Source organism: Juglans regia, chromosome 6, assembly GCF_001411555.2.
Source record: "Juglans regia cultivar Chandler chromosome 6, Walnut 2.0, whole genome shotgun sequence".
In the NCBI taxonomy this organism is placed as follows: Eukaryota; Viridiplantae; Streptophyta; class Magnoliopsida; order Fagales; family Juglandaceae; genus Juglans; species Juglans regia.
The window spans coordinates 2,533,728-2,556,772 of record NC_049906.1 but is presented as its reverse complement, the minus strand read 5'-3'; the positions used below and the strand labels follow the sequence as shown (position 1 = coordinate 2,556,772).

Genomic DNA, 23,045 nt, shown 5'->3' with positions numbered 1-23,045 from the left:
TTAAAAGAGGGTGTTACCTCCTTGTCAACATGACCGACCAGTAGTACTAGTCAATATCCAAAATGATAAATATTCATTAATTTTCTGTATTTTCTTACTTTTGATCATACGATCGAATCTAACTTGAAGATCATCAAGCTAGCTAGCTTAAGAACTTTGGATTTTATGAACTTTTGTCGCCTCTATTTTCGATCTGCCAGCTTAAATTTTTAGGATATTTGATGATTTAACACAATGTTAGAACTCATGATGAGGGCCGCATGATAAGTTTTTCCTCTATTTTTGAGCTCTCCAAACATATGGTTAGCAAACTTTTTGCTTTGGATCGTGCAGATATTCCTGATTTCCATCATTAATTTGTAATGTTTTTAACTTTAAGCAATAGTACCTAGCTGGCTTGTGTTTTTCAATAATATTTTTCATAAAAACATGGTTTTGGGATTGTTTTTGTAATCTCGTTGCTCTATTAAATTGTGTGTGTAGAGAGAGAAATGCTTAGTCATGCATAAGAGATCCTATAAAAAAAACAAATAAATTAAATTGACATGACTTGATGTGGTATATTAGATTTTAAAATCACTTTTATTAATGTAAATTAGATCTAACATATCATGATATAAATTTGTAGGTTTATTTTTGTGATTTTTTTTTTTTTTTTGTAAATGTAGCACTTTTTAGTTCAATTTGTGGTATATCATGTATGCATATGAAATAGTTATACATGCATGAAAATAATTAATTAAACCATTGTTATAACTACATGATTGATTATTTAGAAGAAAATTAATAGTAGTACTTACGTATAACTAATTAATTGCAACCTCAAAAGCAACCCTTCTAGCTAGCTTAGGCATTACTTAACATGATGAGGTTCTTAATTTAGGATGATGATCATGATTTCTTTCTGCTAATGACCCAATATATTTTCTATTATTAATCAAATGTACCCATTTTTCAATCATTCACAGTGTGGTAATTAAAATTAAGGGTATATGTGATGATGATGATATATATATATATATATATAGAAATATCAATGAATTAGTTTTACTGTTTTAGAATAATGCATGCAACTAATTAATAATTAAGTGCGAGACAACTAGAATAATGGATCAGATGCATGCTGCATATATTTATATATATATATATATATATATATATATCATGATATAGTGGCTCATGATCACTGTATATATAGCTTTTATTTTTATTTTTATTTTTTGGAATATAGCTTTAATTAAGTTCTATCTTCCTCTAGGTGTTGCGATTAATTAAGACTAGAGGATCATCAAATCTGTTGGCCGGGGAATCAAAATATTTTACTTGAACTTTTAATTAACTCGATCCCTAGCTAGCTAGCTAGCTAGCTGCTACCTACTTTAATCATGTAATTTTATCATGTGTTGGACTTCATAATTTATTGAGAGCTGTCAGTACTGTATATTAATATTATTCCTTAGTTAGATTAACATATGATCACCTTATATTCTTAGAATATTAATTATGCTAGCTAACTTGCTGTTATAATTACTTTAGGTCGTTCATATTATTTTTTACTTATGTCTTGATAATATTGAAAAAATACTATTTATTTGTAGTCAGTTAATTCTTATTAAAACGATTATTTTATATTAAAATAAATTTATTCTTGTCACAAATAGTCATATTCATATTATAATTTATTGACTAATACAATTTTACTCCCAGTAGACTTTTTGCGGAAATATTTTTTTCCTAAGGATTTACCACAAAATGCTATTATATTTCCCACGGTAAATTAATTTTTTCACACGACTAATCTCCTCAATAAAAGTGAACATTTCCGACAAGTCGGTTTATTCGTGTGATAAAACACTTTTTTTCGCCGATTATATTCCACGAGCGCCCCACGCTAAAATCGGTCAAAATAGAGTTTTTTCCACCAATTTCACGCCTGTTGCCACGAAAATACATCGCCGCAAAAATCAGTATTTGTTGTAGTACTGTAAATTGAGGGGCCGGGAATAACAACAAATTCATGCAACCATCCCAAATTGTTAGGACTATGACCTGAATGAGTGAGATGGTTTTCAATGTACAAAAATCATAAGATGTAATTAAATTCTTTTGTTTTTTTTTTTTTCTGAAAAAATGTAAAAGATACAAATTTCTAAAGAGCATATGTTTTCATGCATGTGGACCATTTTAACTTAACATTAGATATCATTAGCTAGCTAGCTGATGATAGACTCACATAATTGGAGTACCTATCAAAATCAAACATTGATGAGGGAAAGAACTGAAGGTTTTTTTTTTCCTGCCTCAAGCAGGCTAAGTTGCCTTTGCAGGGAGGACTCTTGAGCAGATGCTTAATGGCTGAAAGTGCACCGCATCTTGCTGTTATAAATATCCTTGCCCAAGGTTTGGTCCCATATAAGAACATCAAGCATTTATAATATGCAATGTATATCAGATAGGACAAGTTCACCTCCAAACCCAATTGATTGTACATTAATCATGATGCTGGATTTAAAAATATAAAAAAAAATTGTGGACGCAACTTCAACCATCATAAATGAGCTTCTCTTTGTCCTTTGTCCTTTTAGGTCAGTTTTTAGGTATCCTATGAGCCAGGTAATTATTCTGCATTGATAACAAGATTGAAATGAGATACCCAAAAATTTCTCATCTCTTTCTTGCTTCTTGATCTTCTTCTTCTTCCTTTTTTTTGGGATAAAATCATGCACTTGATGGAAAATGATGTACTTCTTAAATATTCATGCATTCATATATGCATGTAAAAGGTTGACATAGATGATGATGGAAACAGATGAGATTGTAATTTGCTTTGAATGATTGAATCTAGAGGGCCTGCAAATGGACAACTAGAAGAGTCAAAAGTGATTTCATGAGATTTTTTTCCTTTTTCTTTTTCCTGTTTCTTGACTGATGATCGATATGATCTCCCTTATAATTTTTCTGCCCTCCCCTGTCTCTTTCAATTGGAATTCTCTTTCTTAAACCCATGTAAAGAAGAAGAAGATCAAAAGAAAAGAAGATAGACTCTGGCTTCGTTTGTATTTACAGCCTATCTCAATTCATCTCACTATTATTCACTACTATTTAACAACTTTAACTCACAAATCTCACTACTATTCACAATCCATCTCAACTCACATTCGAATCCAAACCACACCACATCTGCCTCATATTCAAACTGTAGAGCCTAGCTAGCTGGAAAGGTCTTGTGTCGGTATACCATCAAAATACATGATTTTGGAGCTTAATTAAAAACAATGAAACAAGATTGCCTGACTTCAAAAACTTTTGCCTCCCTCTCTTTATTCACTTCGATCATTATCGAGAGTCAGTTTTCAGGTAGGCATAAATCTCGTGGATTTTATGCATGAAAACAGCTACCTTTTGTGTATATGCAATATCATCCCTTACCAAAAGTAGCATTTTTTTTTTAAATTTATTATAATGCTCCAAGTTTAGGACTTTTATTCATAGAATGTGTCCTCTACTCCATTGTAAACATAGAATATGAGATTTGTTAAACTCTATCTTGGACAGAATTGTTCTGTCTCTCAAGTGGTCTGAGAGAGATTTGCAGTATGGATTAGATCATATCAGTCACAATTGTGTACTAGAGAGCCATTAATATTATAGTTGGCTTGTAATAAATGTCTTAGTTCAAAATTTAAATATTCGTTATAAGTGAATGCAATTTGTTTTATTAAAAAAAAAAAAAAAGGTTTAGGAGGTTCCGCCCATTATTGTAGGGCCCTGGCCAGGCCTCTACCATCTCAGCTTGTCCATAGGAAAACGAACATATATAAATAATATCATGATAAAGTAAAAAATAGCAGAAGGTGCAAAAACTTTGTTGCATGATATTAGGAATATATGTATTAATTTCTATGATATTGACATGATTTGATCCTTTCCCAACTCATATTTCCAATAAATTCCGTGACTGAATTTGTCCTAATATATCGCTTTTTATTGGCATCAAAATAATGAGCATCAGATACAATAAAACAAAAGATCATGATCGCATCATATACAAGTAAACATCTCTTTCTATCTATCTATAACTGATGCTTGTCAGTGTGTCGCACAAACAACCATTACTTGCTCAGTATGTCTTTGCTTGGTTGGCTTGATTGGTTGATTGATTTAACATCCTTTTGAGAAGCAAAGCCAAAGAGAGAATGTCAACAAGAAGAACAAGATCGTTTGGTATATATTGCAGGCCTTCTGTATCTTCAACATTTATTAGTAAATTGCTAAAACAAATTAGAGAATGTGATCACAGTTTTCCTCAATGCAGGAATGGTGTGTTCTTAATATATAAGAGGCAGAAAATCATAGTTTTTGGCTTAGATTGGCTTCTTTTAAGAAATAATTCAACATTGCTTGTGTATAAGGTCTTGGACATGATTATAAAAAATGAATAATTTTCTATTAGATAACTACTTTTTTGAGATAAGGTAGGCCCATGAATTTTTTCATGGTATCAGAGTCTGCCACAGGACGAATGGAGGCCCACACTACTTACCTTGTGACAAGGATCAAGAAAAATAATGGCTTGCACGTGAGGGAGGGTGTCGAGGAATAATCCTACATTGCCTATAGACAAGGTCTTGGACATGTTTATAAGGAATGAACAATCCTCTTTTAGAGAACCAATTTTATGAAATAAGTAAGACCCATGAATTTTTTCAGCTTCCATGCAAAGAAGTACATACTATCCTTTATTTTTTGTTCATTGGTAATGCTATACGTACTCTGTTTCATGGGAAATGCCCCTTTCGTCTGTGCTGGTTTTTGAACCACCCAGAAAGGTGTGAGAATTTCAGAAATCTTCTAACTTTTTTGTCTGTTCTTTCCTCTTTTCACAATCTGATTACGTGGCTGTACATCTGATATAATTCCTCCGCCACAAATTAGCTAGAAAAAAGAAAAAAAGAATCATTATCTTAAATTAAAATAATGTATCTTCTAGCAGCAACCACAGTATGTGCAGAAAAGCCAGTGTTTATAGACATTGAGGCCAGAAAATGCCAAACTATAAATGATAACGCACCATAAGATTCCATAACCTGTAACATTATTGCCATATGCACGTCTAATTCTTCTAGAATTTCACAACTGAAATATGTGATTCGGAAAAAGATTTATTAATAAAAGCACTTGCTGATATGTCAAGACCTTAGACTATCATAACAAATAAAATTAAAGCAACTCTGGTTGCACAGTGATGCCATAGCTATGGCTGCCATTCTGGTTTCGACATTAGTGTGAGTATAAATCTAAATTAATGTGAACGGAACCAGAATCCTAACGCAAAACCTCAAATAGCACCTAGAGCCCTAAAAGCCACTTCACTAGGGCATCCAAAAGAAAGAAGTTTCTCATTATCCCTGGCTTATTAGATGGAAGTCGAAACATAGGCAATGGCAGCTTTGTATCAGTATACAGTATAATGTTAATATATCAAGAAACCGTTTTTATGATATGAAAAATGAAAAAGAAAGGGTTTTTTTTTTTTTTTTTGGGGGGGGGGGGCGATGGTTAAACAAGATGCAGAATTCACAAACCAGGAATCTTTTCTCTACAGAGGATCAGCAGTTTCCAGAAAGGGCATGGCTCTGGTGGTATTTAGAACAAAGTACATTGGGGTTAGGGTTCTTCTGCCAGAATTAACACAAGCTAGTAGCTTCAATTCCACCTGTTGCTTAGATCCCATACAAATGGTTTTGACTTATTTTTTTGATAAGCAAAATAAAATTCTATTAAAACAAACAACAAGGTATAGCCCAAGTATACAGGAAATATATGACAGAGAACACCATGTTAAAAGGTTTCGAGTTCTAATCATAAGAGCCGGTGAAATTAAGTCATCTAGACCATTATAAGTTTGATTGCCATCCATAAATTCACAGCTTTGTGAGTTTCAATATTACCATCCTTTTAATTCTATTGAACATGACAAAACAAAGATTCTACATCATCAGAACCTTATAGTTCAAATGCTTTTGTGAGGTTCCAATTCTTCTTCTTGTCCCGCATCTCTGACTCTGCTGATGAGAATGGCCACCAAGCAGCCACAACTTTACTGTCTCATTTCACGAAAGATAGTCTCAACAGCCATAATTCCCCTGGCAATAGCTCTTCCCCTTGCCAAATTGTCACCTTTTCAGCAGTAGATGTTCCAGCATTGATTTTACGAGTCATGCCTGCCCACAGTTTTCTGTTGCTTAATTCTACGAGACAGAGGAAATTTAATTTGGTGTTTTTTCCCAAATTTTGTGCAACTAAAACCTCAATTACCTTCTCATTTTCTGGTTCATGAAAGATGAGGTTTTCTTGGAAGCGATCACGATCCAAATTTTAAAGTAAATTTTTCTCCGATACAAAAGTAAAAACTCTTCCAAGATACTCGACTTTCTCATTGTTCATTCTTCCTAAGCCATCCACCGGGAAACGACTGTTTTTGGTGCCATGAACCATGGGATTTTCCCACGAATCATAATTCATCAGACACTGCTTTCAAGTGTCCATTTAAAAAATATAAAACCCCATAAATGTCCTTTCTTTGCTCATGACTCGTATCTTTGGCTAGAAACTCATGGACCTTATCCCCTACTTGAATTGAGCTACAACCAGGAACTTTTTCCACACCTTGCCGTCTCATTGCAACCCGAGATATCAAAGTATCTTTCCACCGTCCAATTGAGGCGCTCATATTGGAAATAAGTGCCAAATAGCTAGGATTTGAAGGTTCCAGCTCCATAATCTTTCTCGTCACAGATTTTAATATATCCCCTTTTCCATGAATCTTACAAGAACCTAGTAGAGTGGCCCAAATGACAGCATTTGGCTTTAAATGCATGCCTTCAATGAATTCTTCCGCTTCTTCCAACCTCCCTGCCCGACCCAGAAGGTCAACCATGCAACCATAATGCTCAATTCGGGGTACAATATCAAACTCCCGCACCATCTGGCCAAATACTCTTTTACCTTCTTCTACCAACCCTCCATGAGTGCAGGCTGATAGAACAGCGATGAAAATGACATCATCTGGCTGAACTCCTTCGACATGCATCCTATTGAAGAGTGCTAGAGCTTCTTTACAATGACCATTAATAGCTAGACCTAAAATCATTGTCGTCCATGTAATTACACATCTTTTAGCCATCTTATCAAAAACTGCTTTTGCATTTTCCACATCTCCACATTTTGCAAAGAAGTCTATTAAAGCATTGCCTAAAGGAATAGTCATGTCGAACTTGTTTATCTTAATATAAGAATCAATCCATCTCCCATGTTCTAGAGATCCCAAGTGAGAACAGGCAGAGAGAATGCTGACCAAAGTTGTCTGATCAGGCCTGCACTTGCCATCAATTAACATCTGATGAAACACATAAAGAGCTTGAACAAACTCATGGTTATGAACATAACCAGCAATCATAGCATTCCAAGAGACGGTGTTCTTAACTGGCATCCGATGAAAAATGTTCCTTGCAGATTCAAGATCTCCAATCATAGTGTATCCTGAGATCATAACTGTCCAAGAAACTACTGTTCTCTTTGACATCTGATCAAAAATATACTGTGCAGACTCAACATCACCCAGCCGTACATAGCCAGAAATCATGGAATTCCAGGAAACCTCATTTTTTTCTGGCATTCTATCAAAGACAGAGCGAGCCAACTCCATAATTCCAGACTTAGAAAGCCCCGAAACAACAGAATTCCATGACACAACGTTCCTCTCAGGCATTGAATCAAACAACGCAATAGCAGATTCTACTTTCCCATGTGCCAAGTACGCACCAATCATTGAATTCCATGAAACAACATCTCTTGTAGGCATTTCTCCAAACACCCGACTAGCCCAATCCAAATTCCGGCCACATTTAGCGTAGAAATCCAAAAGGGTATTCTGGACAAAAACACTTGAACCGAATCCTAGCTTCACAATATCACCATGAACCACTCTACCATCTTCTAGAGCTTCAAACGGTTCAAAACACCTCAGAAGAAAAGTAAAGGTAAAACTATTCGGTGCAATGGTCAACACCTTCATTTGATCGTAAACACGCAACGCGGCCTTATGGGTCTTTCCAATAAAGCATTTGATCAAGGTATTACAGGAAACTACATTTGGATACTCAGAATACTGAAATATCCTAACCGCGTAATCAAGCGAAACAAGTTCGGAGGCAAGTGCAATAAGCTTAGGCAGTAAAAAATCGCTACCATGGAGGCCATTCATGAGAACCTGAAGATGTGTTTGCTTCAATTCTCTGATAGTTTTAGAGTTTCGCAAGAGTTTCAGCATTCTCAGCTCCATTCCTCAAAAGACCATAATTCTAGTTGCTTCATAGATGGAAAAACTGAGGAGAGGGGCATTTAAGTTATTAGGTTAAAGTGTATGGGTGGTCTTGAAGAGCTTCAAAACGATATAATACTGATGATCGTTGCGGGAATCGAAGGTTGGCAGCGCGAAAAAGACAAAACTTTGAAATGACAATAACTTTGTCCCAAAACCAACAAGTAATTACACATTACCCAGTACTCTACCATCAATCGCAAACCTACTGGAAGAAGGAACGCTACCAGGGAAATTGTTGAACAGGGTTCCTACTGCGTTGAAGAATATGGTGGCTTGGACTGTGATGGTTGATGGGCACGCCGGAAATGGGGAGATGGAGGCTGCAAGGGAAGTTTTTCAAAAAATCTACACAATTTTTTACTATTTACATAATTTATAAGCACTACATTTTTTTTAATTTTTTTTTATCAAATATTTAATATATGAATAATGAATAAAAAAATTGAATTAGTTTAAAAAAAATAAAATTAAAAAAAAATTTTAAAACTTTTAAAAAATATAATACGTAGAAAATAGGAGGTTGTGTAGCGTTGTTAGAAGTTTTTATGGAGATTTCTTTTTTGGTCATCAATAGTTTCTGGTTACTGCATGCCGCATGGTCATGTCCGGGTATGCGTAGAGTGGGTTTGCGAGGAAGCTGATCTTGAAGCATTTGGCAAAATGCTAGACGAACGATTTGAGTCTGATGAAGTGATTATTGCTAGTGTTCTATACCCTTTAAGGTGTATCACACAGTGGATTTCTTTTATGCCACCCTCCTGCTTGACACCCTCTGGCCTCTAGCTAAGGCTTTTTTTTTTTTTTGGAAGTGTATGTTGTCACATGATTAAGAATGACCGGATTTCAAATTTATTAATAACCCTTACTATAACTTATAGTGGAGGAATATCATGATAACAATCAAGTCACAAGGAAATAATATACGCACAAGAAAGCCTCTTCGCTTGTAACATCACATTATTTACGAATGTAAAATAATTCCAAAAAGTCCATGCGCAAGAAACCACACAACCGGCCAGGACCAATATTATTTCCATCAAAATCTAAGTTTTTTCCTTTTGCATCCTCTTTAGCTAAAAAATCTGCTAATACGTTGACTTCCGTATAAATATGACAAATTTGGCAGTTAAAAGCCTGAAACAATGATTGAATGTCCTCTCAAAAATCCCACATATACCAAAAGTTGCAAGCACCCGACTTAATCCAATTAACCCTCTAGCTAAGCTAAGCTAACCACAACATGCTAATTGAAATATCCCTAATCCACCAGCTTTACACCTGGCCAGACTGATCACTAAACTATCCCATAATGAATACCTCCAACTCTGGCATCAAAACAAAACCACCCACTGAGAACCATTGGAAGACTCTTGCCTGCAGACTACTTCTCGAATATCAACTATGATGTCGCTGTTTGGAAAGACCAACTCCATAGCAGATGCACTTTGATGAAACTCTTCAGGCAATATGCTATTTACAATGGACTCAACAGATCCCATCCACCAACTTCACCACAGGAGAAGTCTTTGCTGCTCTTCTAGGAGTCAATAAAGCACAAAAGCTACAACTAAAAAACCCGAAGAAAGCATCCCTCAGCTGTGACTGACAGTTCTTTGTCATCATTTAACAGGTCCAATCCAATCTTCAAAACTCCGCAAATAGATGCAGCCAATTCACAAGCTACAAGTCGTATACCACCTGCTGCAACTACAAGTAGCACAGCACCACCTACACCTGCTGCACGGCATGAGGAAAAAGGATGATCCTTTTATTTTTGTTTTTATCTGCATTATTCATTGTTTTTATTCTTTTTGTATTATTCATTTTATTAGCTGACATCTATATTTAGTAGGAGAAATCTGTTAGTTTGTTAGAGATGGCAGTATATAGCAGGCCCTTCCCACTACATTGTACACACGTCTTCTCAATAAATCTGAATGAGGAATATTCATCTTCTCCATCGTACTCCTGGATTCTCTAGTTCTTCTTCCTAGTTTTATCTTTACTTACATGGTATCACGAGCCTAGGAGTTTTTTTTTTTTCTTTTCATGGAGGACACACAGGAACATTCAGATGACTCTTCCTCTAACTCATCCGCTATTCATACACACCTAAACGCAAACACCTCACCTGCATCCCATTTCTTAAACCTTGGTGATCTTAGCAACCCTTTTCGCTTGGACAATGGCGACAATCCTACCGTTATCCTCGTCACAGACCTGCTTACCAGCGACAACTACGCAACTTGGTCCCGTGCTATGCGACGGGCACTACGTGCGAAGAACAAACTCGGCTTCATTTCCGGTGCCATTCTGCAACCTACTGACCCAGAGGATCCTCTGTTAGAGCTCTGGGAACGCTGCAACGACATGGTAGTGTCGTGGCTGCAGAACTCCATCAGCTCTTCAATCAAATCCAGTGTCGTGTTTGTTGATGATGCTAGGGAAATTTGGCTCGACCTTCAGCATCGATTTTCTCAGCAAAATGGGCCCCAAATTTTCCAGCTTAAGAAAAACCTCTCCAGCCTTCATCAAGATCATGACTCAGTAAGTATTTACTATGGTAAGCTGAAAACTCTTTGGGATGAACTCTCCATTTACGACCCAATTCCTGCTTGTACTTGTGGTTCTACAAAAACTCTATTGGATCGTTATCAAAGAGATTGTGTGTTTCAATTTCTTATGGGTTTACATGAATCCTATGCTAATGTGCGTGACCAGCTTATGCTTTTGGATCCTTTGCCTCCTGTCACTAAGGTCTTCTCTCTAATTCACCAACAAGAACAACAACACCAGCTCCTTCCCATGATTCCCTCTCCTGATTCAATGGCCTTAGCTATCAAGAAACCTTACACACCCATTAATTCCCCTCATCCACCCAAATCTTCCTTCAAGAGGGATCGACTATATTGTAACCACTGCAAGATTACAGGCCATTCATTCGAAACTTGTTTCAAAGCTGGTAATGCTGAGGCCCCCATTTGTTCTCACTGCCATTTACCTGGCCACAAAGCTGACAAGTGTTATAAGCTACATGGGTATCCACCGGGCCACAAGTTTTTCAGCAAATCCTCAACACCTGGACCCTTTGCTAATCAGTCGAGTTTTTCCAATGCTTCTGAATCTGAGGACATTAGTGATGAGAGAGTTGGTTTGACTAAAACTCAATATCAGCAACTTGTTGCCTTGCTCCAACCATGGGACTCCACAACTGCTGCTTCTCCTTCTGCCAATTAAATACAGTCTATTTTCAAACCATCTTCGACACCTAATTTATCTGGTATTTCCTCTTGTTTTTCCACTTACACACATAAATCACTGCAATCCAGTGACATTCCTTGGATCATTGACACAGGGGCAACAGACCATATGGTCTGTTGCACCTCCTTTCTCACTACCATCACAACACATGTTTCTTACTTTGTCAAATTACCCAATGGGAACCAAGTCCCTGTCACACACACTGGTCATATTCAACTCACTCAGTCCATCCTACTCAGAGATGTCCTATGTGTTCCATCTTTCCATTTTAGCCTTCTTTCAGCAACAAAACTTGCTACTTCACTCACTTGTTGCCTTGTTTTCTTCTCTAATTACTGTTTTATCCAGGACCTTTCAACTTGGACAACGATTGGGAAGGGTGAAGTGAGACATGGCTTATATCATTTGCTAAGGACTGCAATTTCCCCCTTATCTCTAGCTACTGCCCTCTCCAATTTATCTCATGCTAATGTTCCTATTTTAGCTTCTGTTATACACAATGTTGCTGTTTCTGACGTTTGGCATTGTCCCCTAGGTCATCTTTCATCCTCTCGTTTACTTTTAATTACAAATCCTATTATTAAACACAACATTTCTTCTATTAATGAAAATCCTTGCTGCATTTGTCCTCTTGCCAAGCTCCATCGACTCCCTTTCCCTGATAGTATTCATAAAACTGTTAGACCTTTTGAATTAATACATTGTGATCTCTGGGGACCATGTTCCACTGCTGCATATGACGGATCTAAATATTTTCTCACCATAGTAGACGACTTCACAAGAACCACATGGATCTATTTGCTTCAAAATAAAAATGAAACCAGAAAATGCCTTGAGGCTTTCTCAAATCTGATTGAAACACAGTTTAATCTCAAAATACAGACCTTAAGAAGTGACAATGGAAGTGAATTTCACATGAAAGAGTTTTTTAACACAAAGGGTATCATTCATCAAAGATCTTGTGTTGCCACCCCTCAACAAAATGGTATAGTTGAACGAAAACACCAACACTTACTTAATGTTGCTCGGGCTTTAAAATTTCAAGCTGGACTTCCCTTAGATTTTTGGAATGACTGTGTGTTAACTGCCACTTACATCATTAATAGGATTCCTAGCCCTATTATTGAAAATAAAACTCCATTTGAGCTCCTTTTTAAATCAAAACCCACTTATGCTCACATGCGAATTTTTGGATCTCTATGTTTTGCAACTACCCTCATCCATGGTAGAAAGAAATTTGATCCCCGAGGTCGCAAGTGTATTTTTCTCGGATATCCCTTTGGCATTAAAGGATATAAACTCCTTGACCTCACTACAAACACCACCTTTGTTTCTTGGGATGTCCAATTCCATGAATCAATTTTTCCATTTCATTCCTCCCATTCCAACTCTTCACATACTGACCATCCTAATTTTGTGTTCACTAAACCCCTACCAAATATTCTTGACTTTCCTTCTTTTAATTTTGAAACTAACCCCACATCTCCACCTGCTTCTATTTTCCCTTCTATTCCTGCTGTCACTAATACTAACTCCCCTTCTTCTTCTAATCCTTCTCCATCTGTCCAACCTGCATCTCAACCTCCATACATTCCTCCTCTTCGCAGGTCAACTAGAGAAAAGAGGGCACCACAGTACTTACTTGATTGTCACTGTCAACATGCCTCACTTCCAGCTACAACCCAATCTTTGGTCAAGAGTACTCCAACAGCTGCAGGTACAACTTGTTCTTTGCATAGTTTTTTGTCTTATCAGAATTTTAGTCCTTCTTTCCGTGCATTTTCCTCTTCCATTTCTACTTCCTTTGAACCAACCACTTACAAACAAGTAGTAAAAGACCCTAGTTGGTGTCAGGCAATGGACACTGAATTACAAGCTTTAGAACAGAACAAAACTTGGCTTATCACTGACCTTCCTCCAGGTAAAGAAGCTGTTGCTTGTAAATATGTGTACAAAATCAAATATAATTCTGATGGCACCATTGAGAGGTTAAAAGCCAGGGTTGTAGCAAAGGGTTTTACACAACAGGAAGGGATTGACTATACAGAGACATTTTCTCCAGTTGCAAAGTTTGTAACAGTTCGGGTTTTACTCTCCCTGGCAGCAGTACATGGCTGGCTTCTTCACCAATTTGACGTCAACAATGTTTTCCTACATGGGGATTTATCTGAAGAAATTTACATGCACAAACCACCTGGTTATACAAAAGGTGGCCCTCACCAAGTTTGCAAGCTACTCAAGAGTATCTATGGCCTTAAGCGAGCCTCTAGACAATGGTAATCTAAATTCTCTACATCTCTCATTGAATTTGGTTTTAAACAATCAAAAGCCGACTATAGTATTTTCACCAAACTTGATGGAGATTCTTTTCTTGCTTTACTAGTCTATGTAGATAATATCATCGTAGCTAGTAACTCTCAAGTTTCCATTAATTCTCTTAAATCTTTTCTAAACCACAAGTTCAAGATTAAAGATCTTGGCTGTTTACGCTACTTTCTTGGCTTGGAAGTTGCTAGATCTTCCCAAGGTATTCATTTATGCCAACGAAAATATGCTTTGGACATTTTAGCTGATTTGGGTACCCTTGGCAGCAAGCCTATTAAATTACCTTTAGAGCAAAATTTTAAAATCAGCAAGGATTCTGGTGCACTTCTTTCAGATCCTAGTATTTATCGTCGACTCATTGGTCGTTTGTTATACCTTACTCTCACAAGACCTGACATTTGCTATGTTGTTCAACTTTTAAGCCAATTTATGGATCGACCTACTGATACACACTTAGCCAATGCTCATAAAGTTCTCAGGTATATCAAATCTGCCCCTGGACAAGGCCTCCTCCTCTCCTCCACATCACAATTGCAGCTAAAGGCTTATTGTGATTCTGATTGGGCATCTTGTCCCGATACCCGTCGATCTGTTACTGGCTACTGTATTTTCCTTGGCAACTCACTTGTCTCTTGGAAATCTAAGAAGCAATCTGTGGTATTTCGTTCCTCAGCTAAAGCTGAGTATCGGTCAATGGCAGCCACCTGTTCAGAGCTCACATGGCTGCGATATCTCCTTCATGATCTACAAATCTCACATCCTCAAGCTGCTTTTCTCTACTGTGACAATCAAGCAGCCCTCCACATCGTTGCTAACCCTGTTTTCCATGAACGCACCAAGCATATCGAGCTCGATTGTCACTTGATACGATACAAAATCCAAGAGGGCAGCATCACCACAGCCCATGTTACCTCTCAGTCACAACTAGCCGACATATTTACAAAAGCTTTGCCCTCTTACCTCCTTTACTCTCATTTATCTAAGATGGGAATAGTTAACCTCTATTCTCCATCTTGCGGGGGGCTATTACAGAATAAAGATGCAGCCAATTTACAAGCTACAAGTCGTATACCACCTGCTGCAACTACAAGTAGCACAGCACCACCTACACCTGCTGCACTGCATGAGGAAAAAGGATGATCCTTTTATTTTTGTTTTTATCTGCATTACTCAATTGTTTTTATTCTTTTTGTATTATTCATTTTATTAGCTGACAGCTATATTTAGTAGGAGAAATCTGTTAGTTTGTTAGAGATGGCAGTATATAGCAGGCCCTTCCCACTACATTGTACACACGTCTTCTCAATAAATCTGAATGAGGAATATTCATCTTCTCCATCGTACTCCTTGATTCTCTGGTTCTTCTTCCTAGTTTTATCTTTACTTACATAGACTACTTCTCGAATATCAACTATGATGTTGTTGTTTGGAAAGACCAACTCCATAGCAAATGCACTTTGATGAAACTCTTCAGGCAATATGCTATTTACATTGGACTCAACAGATCCCATCCACCAACTTCACCACAGGAGAAGTCTTTGCTGCTCTTCTAGGAGTCAATAAAGCACAAAAGCTACAACTAAAAAACTTGAAGAAAGCATCCCTCAGCTGTGACTGGCAGTTCTTTGTCATCATTTAACAGGTCCAATCCAATCTTCAAAACTCCGCGAATAGAACACAAGCAATGTTCCAAGAAGTGTCAATGAAGTAGCACACAACTTGGTAGTTTCAAATATAACATGCCAAATCTGACCCACTTTCCAAACATGTAGTACTTCATTTGCTCAAAAGGAGAGAGAGAGAGAGACAGAGAGAGAGAGAAGTGTTCAGTATCTGCCTATCAAATTTCATGATTATCAAAAAGTTTAATTGTGAAGCATCTGAACCTTGAAGGTTGGCGCATATGCAGAGCTCTTTAGTGTTTCCTTCAATATCTGCTTTTATACTTCAAACTACTGCCAAATAATTGCAAGAGAGATTTAGACAAGAATTTGATATGCACCAAAGCTATACGCAAGTGGAACTCAATTTTCCACCAACACATTTAACTTTTAGTTAATTTTGAATCTTTTCTTTCTCCTGCCATTGTTGTACACTTTACAGATACTCGAACAATAGTTTTATGCAATCACTGTTCACAAAATTTCAATTAGACAACACGGAAAGAGTCGGATATCCTCTTCAAATCACTGTAGTGCCTCTTCCACTGAAGACCTGCAAAAGTAAAACAAATGAATATTTTTATTTTTGCCTTGGGTCATTGAAATGCATCTTGCATTAGGATCAATATCCATACCACTTGCAGTTACGTTGAACAAGTAGAGGCGATTTCCTGCTGCAGTTGCAGTAATAAGAGCATGAGGTGGCTCTAATTCATACTGATAATATGTTCTCCCTGAGTGTTCTGCTACAGTCGTACTTAAAACCTTTCCTTCTACATTTTCCCCAATCACTTCTGGTCCAAATGCATCGATCACTTTTTCTGGAGGCCCAATTAGTTCGATTTTAGCATTCTCACCAAGACCTATACAAAGACGTGAGCATCAAAATTCTTTAACCAAGAGCATGGAAAATTCTTCCCAAAAAGGCACAACTAGTCAAAGTTCATAAAGCACACAAGCATTGGGCATTCTTCCAACTGCAGAATGCTACTTGGAAAAAAAGTGTTATGGGAACATTTTTTTTTATAAGTAAAAGAGTTATGGGAACTAACCATCTGCAAATCTAAGAACAGGAGCAACAATAACAAATATGCGTCCTTCCTTAGAGCTAGCAAATCTCAAATCAATTTCAGTGCCACCAAGATCTGCGATGGATACTGGAACCTGGTATACAGATTGTATTGATGAATCCATAGCAATAAGAATAGGTAAACCAAAAATGAGAGGGAGACTTTCTAGCAACAAAACAACTTGAATATGCGATTCAAATGCAAGTTCAAACAAGCAATTAAGCCTCAAGTTTTGGTTGTATATTATCACCTCTTCCCAATCCTGAGGGACAGAAAATGCGTACGGGATGATCGGACTCCATCCAACACCATGCCCTCCAGACTTCTCATCTGGCCTGCGGTATGTCCTCCAACCTGACTGAGCATATGTTTTCCTAGTGAACTTGACAATACCGATAAACAAAACAAAAAAGGAAAAAAGACAGAGAATGTGTAGCTTGAATGGATCCATAATCTTCAACCCTATACAATTTAGTTCCATAATGGGATTCTATACACTTGACTGTGGCAACTACAGAAAGTATTCCAATGTGTAGAACAAGTGAAAATCTTGCACGATCGAAGACTGAATAGAATTTTTCTGTGCCATGCATTAATTTATAATCGATCAGGTTATAAAGGGTTATCTCTGGGACGTCCTTTTTCTATTTACTTTCTGCCTTTTCCTCACAAGTTGATAGGAGCAAATAATATTTGGAGCTGCAGCTTTCATATACGGATGGAGAAGAAGGGTAAATGGATCATTTTCTGCCCTCTTAAGTACTTCGCCCACATCTTAACTGACAAATTAGAAACAAATGGTGCTAGTCTGCTAGATCGAGAAAACGGTATTTTGATGTAAACTTAGTCACTGAGAAGTATGAAGATACTACCAAGCAATTGGAGATACAACTATTAACATTATTGCAGCTTTCTTTCAAGTTGGGTATCAAAGGGCAAAAATAAATACTGTCTTGTTCCTTGAATGTAAGACATAAATAATGAGCAATAATTGTCTTTCCTCGGAAAATTTTCCACTCTTGCAAGGTGAATTTCATCACCTTTATGCATAAATTAGGACACAATTAAAACGACAGGGCAATTAGAATGCAGGCGAGCATGAGAATATGAAAAACTACGAAAACCAACCTTGTTCATCTGGTTCGGACAGGCCAGGTATCCGCCCAGCAAGAAGACCTTGTTTAACCACAGCTAGCCCCTCTCTTGCAGAACCCAAAATTGCCGAGGAGATTAAAGAAGTCCCAGAAACCAAAACCGATCTTCTCTTCATAAATCCTGAGCCTTTCTCAACTTCTTCACCAACCAATCCACTCTCTCCTGAACAAGCAGTAACTTTTGCTCTAGAAATCCCATTTTCCAGTGAAGAATGCGCAAGCAAATTATTAGAGGGAACTATCTGCTGGTGATATCTCCACGAAAAGCTGCAACTACTATATAAAACTGTTCCCATGTTCTCCAACACAGATTTTAACTTAGAAAAAGAAGCTTGTTCTGTTATTTGGTCTCAGGAGAGTTCAGACCAGCAACTCCCCGATTACAGGAAACTGAAACTTGGTGGGTGGTATCTTGTAGAAGTTGAGGTTGTCACGGTGTATGGGTTTGGTTATGTGTGGACGTGGTGTCAAAACTGTGCGCAATCCGAATTCTCTGTGATTAAAATCATAATTTTGTAGGCCTGACGCGTGGCATGTTTCTGGGAGATTCGAATTCCCTTTTGGTCTTTATTTCTGTCCACCCGGACTTGGAAAGCCTGGCTATCTTTGAACTTCTTCTTTAGTTTCTCTAGAATTTTCGTTCGCTGCTCGCATAATGGTTATTATCTTTAGGTGAAATTTCGTCGCAATACTTGTGGTATTATGCTTTATTTAAGTAGTTGACTTGTAAACTAAAAATATGTAAAATCAATCCATTTGGTTAAAAATGATAAAGATTAGAGATATACTTTAGCATCTCATAGAAATAAACCAGGAAAATCAGCCCCCCAAAAGTGTTGAAGGGCATTCCATATTAAGAACCCATACTTTAATCAACGTAAAGTACCGATAATCTCGATATAATTTCAGCCACAAGCATCCAAGTTCATCAAGCTATCCTCCACTATTGCAAGAGCATGGCAGTGAAAGGACACAAGTACAAAAAAATAAGAAAAAGAAACTTGCAATAGAACTTTAAAGATTTTTGAACATGGGGTTACAGTGCTTATCATTGAGAATTAGATTCTTAAAAGGGTATTCATGATGTCTATGCATAATGATCAGATTAAAGAAAAAATGGGGCGAGGGGGAAGAAGGGGGAGGACCGTTTATCCCATTATATTCGGGAGGAATAGATCTAACCTAAGAAATCATGTGCACGTGAGAGAAAGGCCTAAAACTAACAAAACAAATCAAATAGAATGCGGACTGGCTTTATGAAAATAAAATATACAGGCAAGCAAAGGGATCATCTCTAACCATGATCAAGGCAAAGGCAAGGGAGGTTTCCAGTTAGAGAATTCAATCAAGTTTCTATTTACAATAGATCCGTTGTGCAGCCAGAATGTCTCAGCTGACTGGTGAAATTGCCTTACTTTCCTCTGAAGTTCCCACATAATGCCGTGCAATGCTGAGCATGATACGGATTCGGGAGCATAAACCCATAGGCACCTTATATGTTTACCATGGGCAATCATCTTCTCCATATGTTCATCTGAAAACCCAAAAACAGAAGCCATAACATGTTAATGGAAACAGTATGAAAACCACGACATAATGAAGTGTCAAATTTGACCTGGTATAGATTCTAGGTAGTCCAAAAGTTGGGGACCAATTTGAGTGGATGGCCATTTTATTGATATCTGGGTGTAGTCAATGGCATTCTGGAAAGGCAATTCTATTTGATCCGATAAGATGACTGGGATGCACTCCTGTTTAGCAGAAACACACATTATTTTAACTGGTCCACCCTATTTCGTGTATGTGAAAACAGAGAGAGAGAGAGAGAGAGAGAGAGACCACAAAGTAAGACTCATAATATCGGAGAGACCAAGATGACTCCCCACGAGGAGCAAGGCAGAACTTTGCATTTCGAAGGTCTTCAAAATACTCTATCCTTCCCAATTTTTCAGGGCCACTGAACTTAAGCTCTGGAGATTCCAACCGTTTTCAATACGCATACTTTGTATATCTATTAGAAAAATAACACAAAGTAAATGTAGTCAAGATTTAGCACTTTCAGATGGAACATACCACCACACAAGGTGGGATTTCAAAGCATCTTTGTCAACCACCGCCAGAAAATAGTTAGCACCATCACTATTTGTGCTGTGAAAGTATAACTTTGCCTTTCTATACACAATCTAGTGGTTGTATAATACTAGTGAATGTTATTAGCCAATAAACAATTGCATAAGCATTTTTGTGCTTCAAAAAAGTCACGAGATTTTTTTTTATATATATAGGTTTCGAACAATTTGTGAGAATTGATTATTAGATATGCGACGACCACTTTTTGCCCTGCTTAGACTGGCAAAATTTTTTCCTGATGCAAATGACCAAATATGGGCACAGAACTCAATGTCTAAGTCGCGTTTGTAGTTCAACCAAACTTCACAGTCGAATCTAGGTTACTGAATACAAAATTGAACAAACCAAATATTTCATTTAAGGTGATAAAAAAGTATTAGATGATGACATACCTTGTCTGGAAATTTCTTGGCAAGCTCTACTAACTGAAGACGGCCAACCTTTCCTTGTGCACGACCTAAATAGTTTGCCAAATACTTCCGCTTTGATAGAGGCAAAGGCTGGACAAGGGTAGCCCCAGTTCCGGTCATCCTGTCATCAACATTTCCGGGAATTATGATATCTTTCCATGTATTAAAAGAACTTGTGTCTTTCTTATCTGTCGGGTCCCCCTGCACTAACACATTAATAAACATTAGTACCAATGATCTGATAGCCACAGAGGACCCACCCCAAAAATCATTGAAACTAATTGCAGAAATAGACCAAGCACATACAAAAAATTGTACGTTCAAATCCAGCAACAAGAAAAGAACGGACCATGAATACAATTAGTGTCATACTAAGACATTTCAGAGGGTTGTTCATGCTCCAGGTTAACAATCATTACTGCTCAATCCACACCACACAACACGCAAGTAATTTTTCTCTTTCAAGTAATGTCCCTCCACATACAATTTCCATATTTCTTAAACACTTTCTTATATATAAGACATACATGCCATCTGGTTTGAACAGAATAACATACTGCCTATGATAATTATAAAATGTCAAAAATGCCTGAAATTTTTTTATACAAGGCATTTGAGCATTGTCTACTATCAGCAGCCGAAAACAATAACTGAAGATTACAATCTGTCAGTTTATCCCTGACTGGAATCCATTAAATGAACCTTATAATATGTCTTGGGAAGTAAGCATGGTATCTCAGGAGTCAGAATGATGGAATGATTTATGTATGTTGCCCAAGATTTAAATAAGTGAGCTCCAGCACAGCTGCAGTTGAGAGAAAGTAAGATCATTCACATTTCAATACTATTAGTGAAGATCTGTGCAAGCTCAAAATTATTTCTCTTCGCCATAATTATTATCAGAGACTTGGTTTCATTATGTGCACAGCTTGCTGGCTAAGAAAAAAGAAACAGAAAAACAGAGGTAAAAGAATTGAAAGGGTTACAAAAGGGTTGAAATGGTTACTTCAATTGGTAATTTTAACTGAGAGGAACAGGTATCATGACTTGTTTCCAAGTATATTATTTTCTTGCCCTAACAACCCAACTAAAAGAATTATGCTAACAATAATTTTTATTTCTTTCATGAGTTATTGCTAAATGTATTATAGGCCAATTGGAAAGGCCTATAAAATATGAAAAAGGAAATTCTTCATCTTGCTTAAGTTATGGAATTATGATGAGAGAAGAAGACAGACTGATCTGAACTATGAAGTCATATCTCGCTCTTACAAACTACTTTTAAGCACTGCTCCAGATATGCTATCCTTGTTTTTTCTCAGAATTTCTATCAATAACTATGTTTAAACAGTGTTATCAATCTCCTCTTACAATGACATGCCGATTAGTCATCAACATGATCTTTTGGCAAAGAAGCAATAACCCAGAATCAACCCAAATTTTACCTCGGAAAAACAAATATGTGGTCACGACCTCCGGACCACCTAAAATGTGGCATTTGACTTATGACCTGAATGAAAAGGAGCAAAATGACCGTAACAGAGGTCTAGTTTTTTTATTTTTTTTATGTAATGAAGGATATAATACTGAGTAAACAAAGATACCCAAAAGATTATACCTTTACATAGGTCTGGTCAATCTCTTTATCATTAAGACCACCCATCATCCGAACACATTTAACATATGCCGGCACAAAGAACAGATCCGCTTCCTCTTTCTTTGTCGTCCGATACCTCGACTTCAGAAGCAGCTTGTGTATTTTAACCTACATAATTAATCAATAAAACTATAGAAACAGAAGAGTAATGACTGCATTTTCATAAGTTTTTTCATCTGAGCTTAATTTTGTTTCATTTCGCTTAATAAATCAAACCTGGAAACCGATTATTTTACACTAAATTAAAATTTTGGAAACTTTTACTCGTTCTCCTTGCCTAACTTTCCTAATAAGTAGCCAAATGAAACAGCGCACTAAACTCTATCAAAACCAACCGCATAAAGCATCAGTTTCCTACTCGAAAGCTTCAATTTCTTTACATCAATTTTCCCAAAATTTTGCATAAATATGCTGAAATTGAAGACCGAATCTACCTGAGTCCCCCACTGGCCCTTCAAGCAAGCCTCGGCGGTGATCGTACCGTCTCTCCCATACATCAGCGACTTGAGTCCATCAATCTCGTCCTCGTCATAGACGTAGATCTTGAGGGAGAGAAAGGACCCGTAACCTCGCTCAGGCCAAACGAGGGACCCACCGCCAGTAAAACCGACGTGGCTCTGCGCCATCGGGAAGTAATGGCCGGATAAGTCGGGGCAGGAAGGAAATGAGCGCTCGAGAAGGCGGGTGAGGAAGAAGGTGGCAAAGACTAGGAGGAGGGATCCGATTTGGTGGGTGCGGGTGCAGAGAGGGGCCTGGTGGGCCGCCAATGGCCTGCCTTTGTTGCTGATGCTTCCCATTGCTGCAAAGTTCCGAGTCGGTGTGTTCGCAGTTTAGCCTGTACGAGGATGATGAGCAGAGGCAGAGCAAGAAAGAACAAATAGGAACGACGTCGTTTGGATAAAGCAAAAATATTATTCTCTCTAAAAAAATCTATTTTCTTTCTGATAAATAAATTTGGAGAAAATATAAGTCTTATTTTTAACAAATCCAT

At 37.3% G+C, this 23,045-nt stretch overlaps 3 protein-coding genes and 1 pseudogene across 4 annotated transcripts; 1 reads left to right on the top strand and 3 right to left on the bottom strand.

Moving 5' to 3' along the window:
- Positions 1–4,876: 4,876 nt before the first annotated feature.
- On the bottom strand, positions 4,877–8,396 carry LOC109021433 (pentatricopeptide repeat-containing protein At3g29230-like). 2 transcript variants are annotated; one of them, XR_004801731.1, is made up of 2 exons: positions 6,006–8,396; positions 4,877–4,935 (listed from the first exon to the last, which is right to left on the bottom strand). XR_004801731.1 is itself a non-coding variant. In XM_035691033.1 (1 exon), the coding sequence occupies exon 1, from the start codon at positions 8,342–8,344 to the stop codon at positions 6,515–6,517; it is 1,830 nt and encodes a 609-aa protein (XP_035546926.1). In that variant the 5' UTR covers positions 8,345–8,396; the 3' UTR covers positions 5,840–6,514. The 2 variants fall into 2 exon arrangements, 1 of the variants encoding a protein (XP_035546926.1); XM_035691033.1 differs by lacking the exon at positions 4,877–4,935 and having other exon boundaries at positions 5,840–8,396.
- Positions 8,397–10,435: 2,039 nt separating this feature from the next.
- Positions 10,436–11,623, top strand: LOC109021434. The gene has a single exon (XM_019004053.1). The coding sequence runs from the start codon at positions 10,436–10,438 to the stop codon at positions 11,621–11,623; it is 1,188 nt and encodes a 395-aa protein (XP_018859598.1).
- Positions 11,624–15,969: 4,346 nt separating this feature from the next.
- Positions 15,970–18,327, bottom strand: LOC109005408 (psbP domain-containing protein 4, chloroplastic). The gene is made up of 5 exons (XM_018984350.2): positions 17,832–18,327; positions 16,954–17,057; positions 16,686–16,797; positions 16,269–16,496; positions 15,970–16,186 (listed from the first exon to the last, which is right to left on the bottom strand). The coding sequence occupies exons 1-5, from the start codon at positions 18,151–18,153 to the stop codon at positions 16,122–16,124; spliced, it is 831 nt and encodes a 276-aa protein (XP_018839895.1). The 5' UTR covers positions 18,154–18,327; the 3' UTR covers positions 15,970–16,121.
- A 764-nt stretch (positions 18,328–19,091) lies between these two features.
- Positions 19,092–22,899, bottom strand: LOC109005407 (annotated as a pseudogene).
- Between the last annotated feature and the right edge of the window lie 146 nt (positions 22,900–23,045).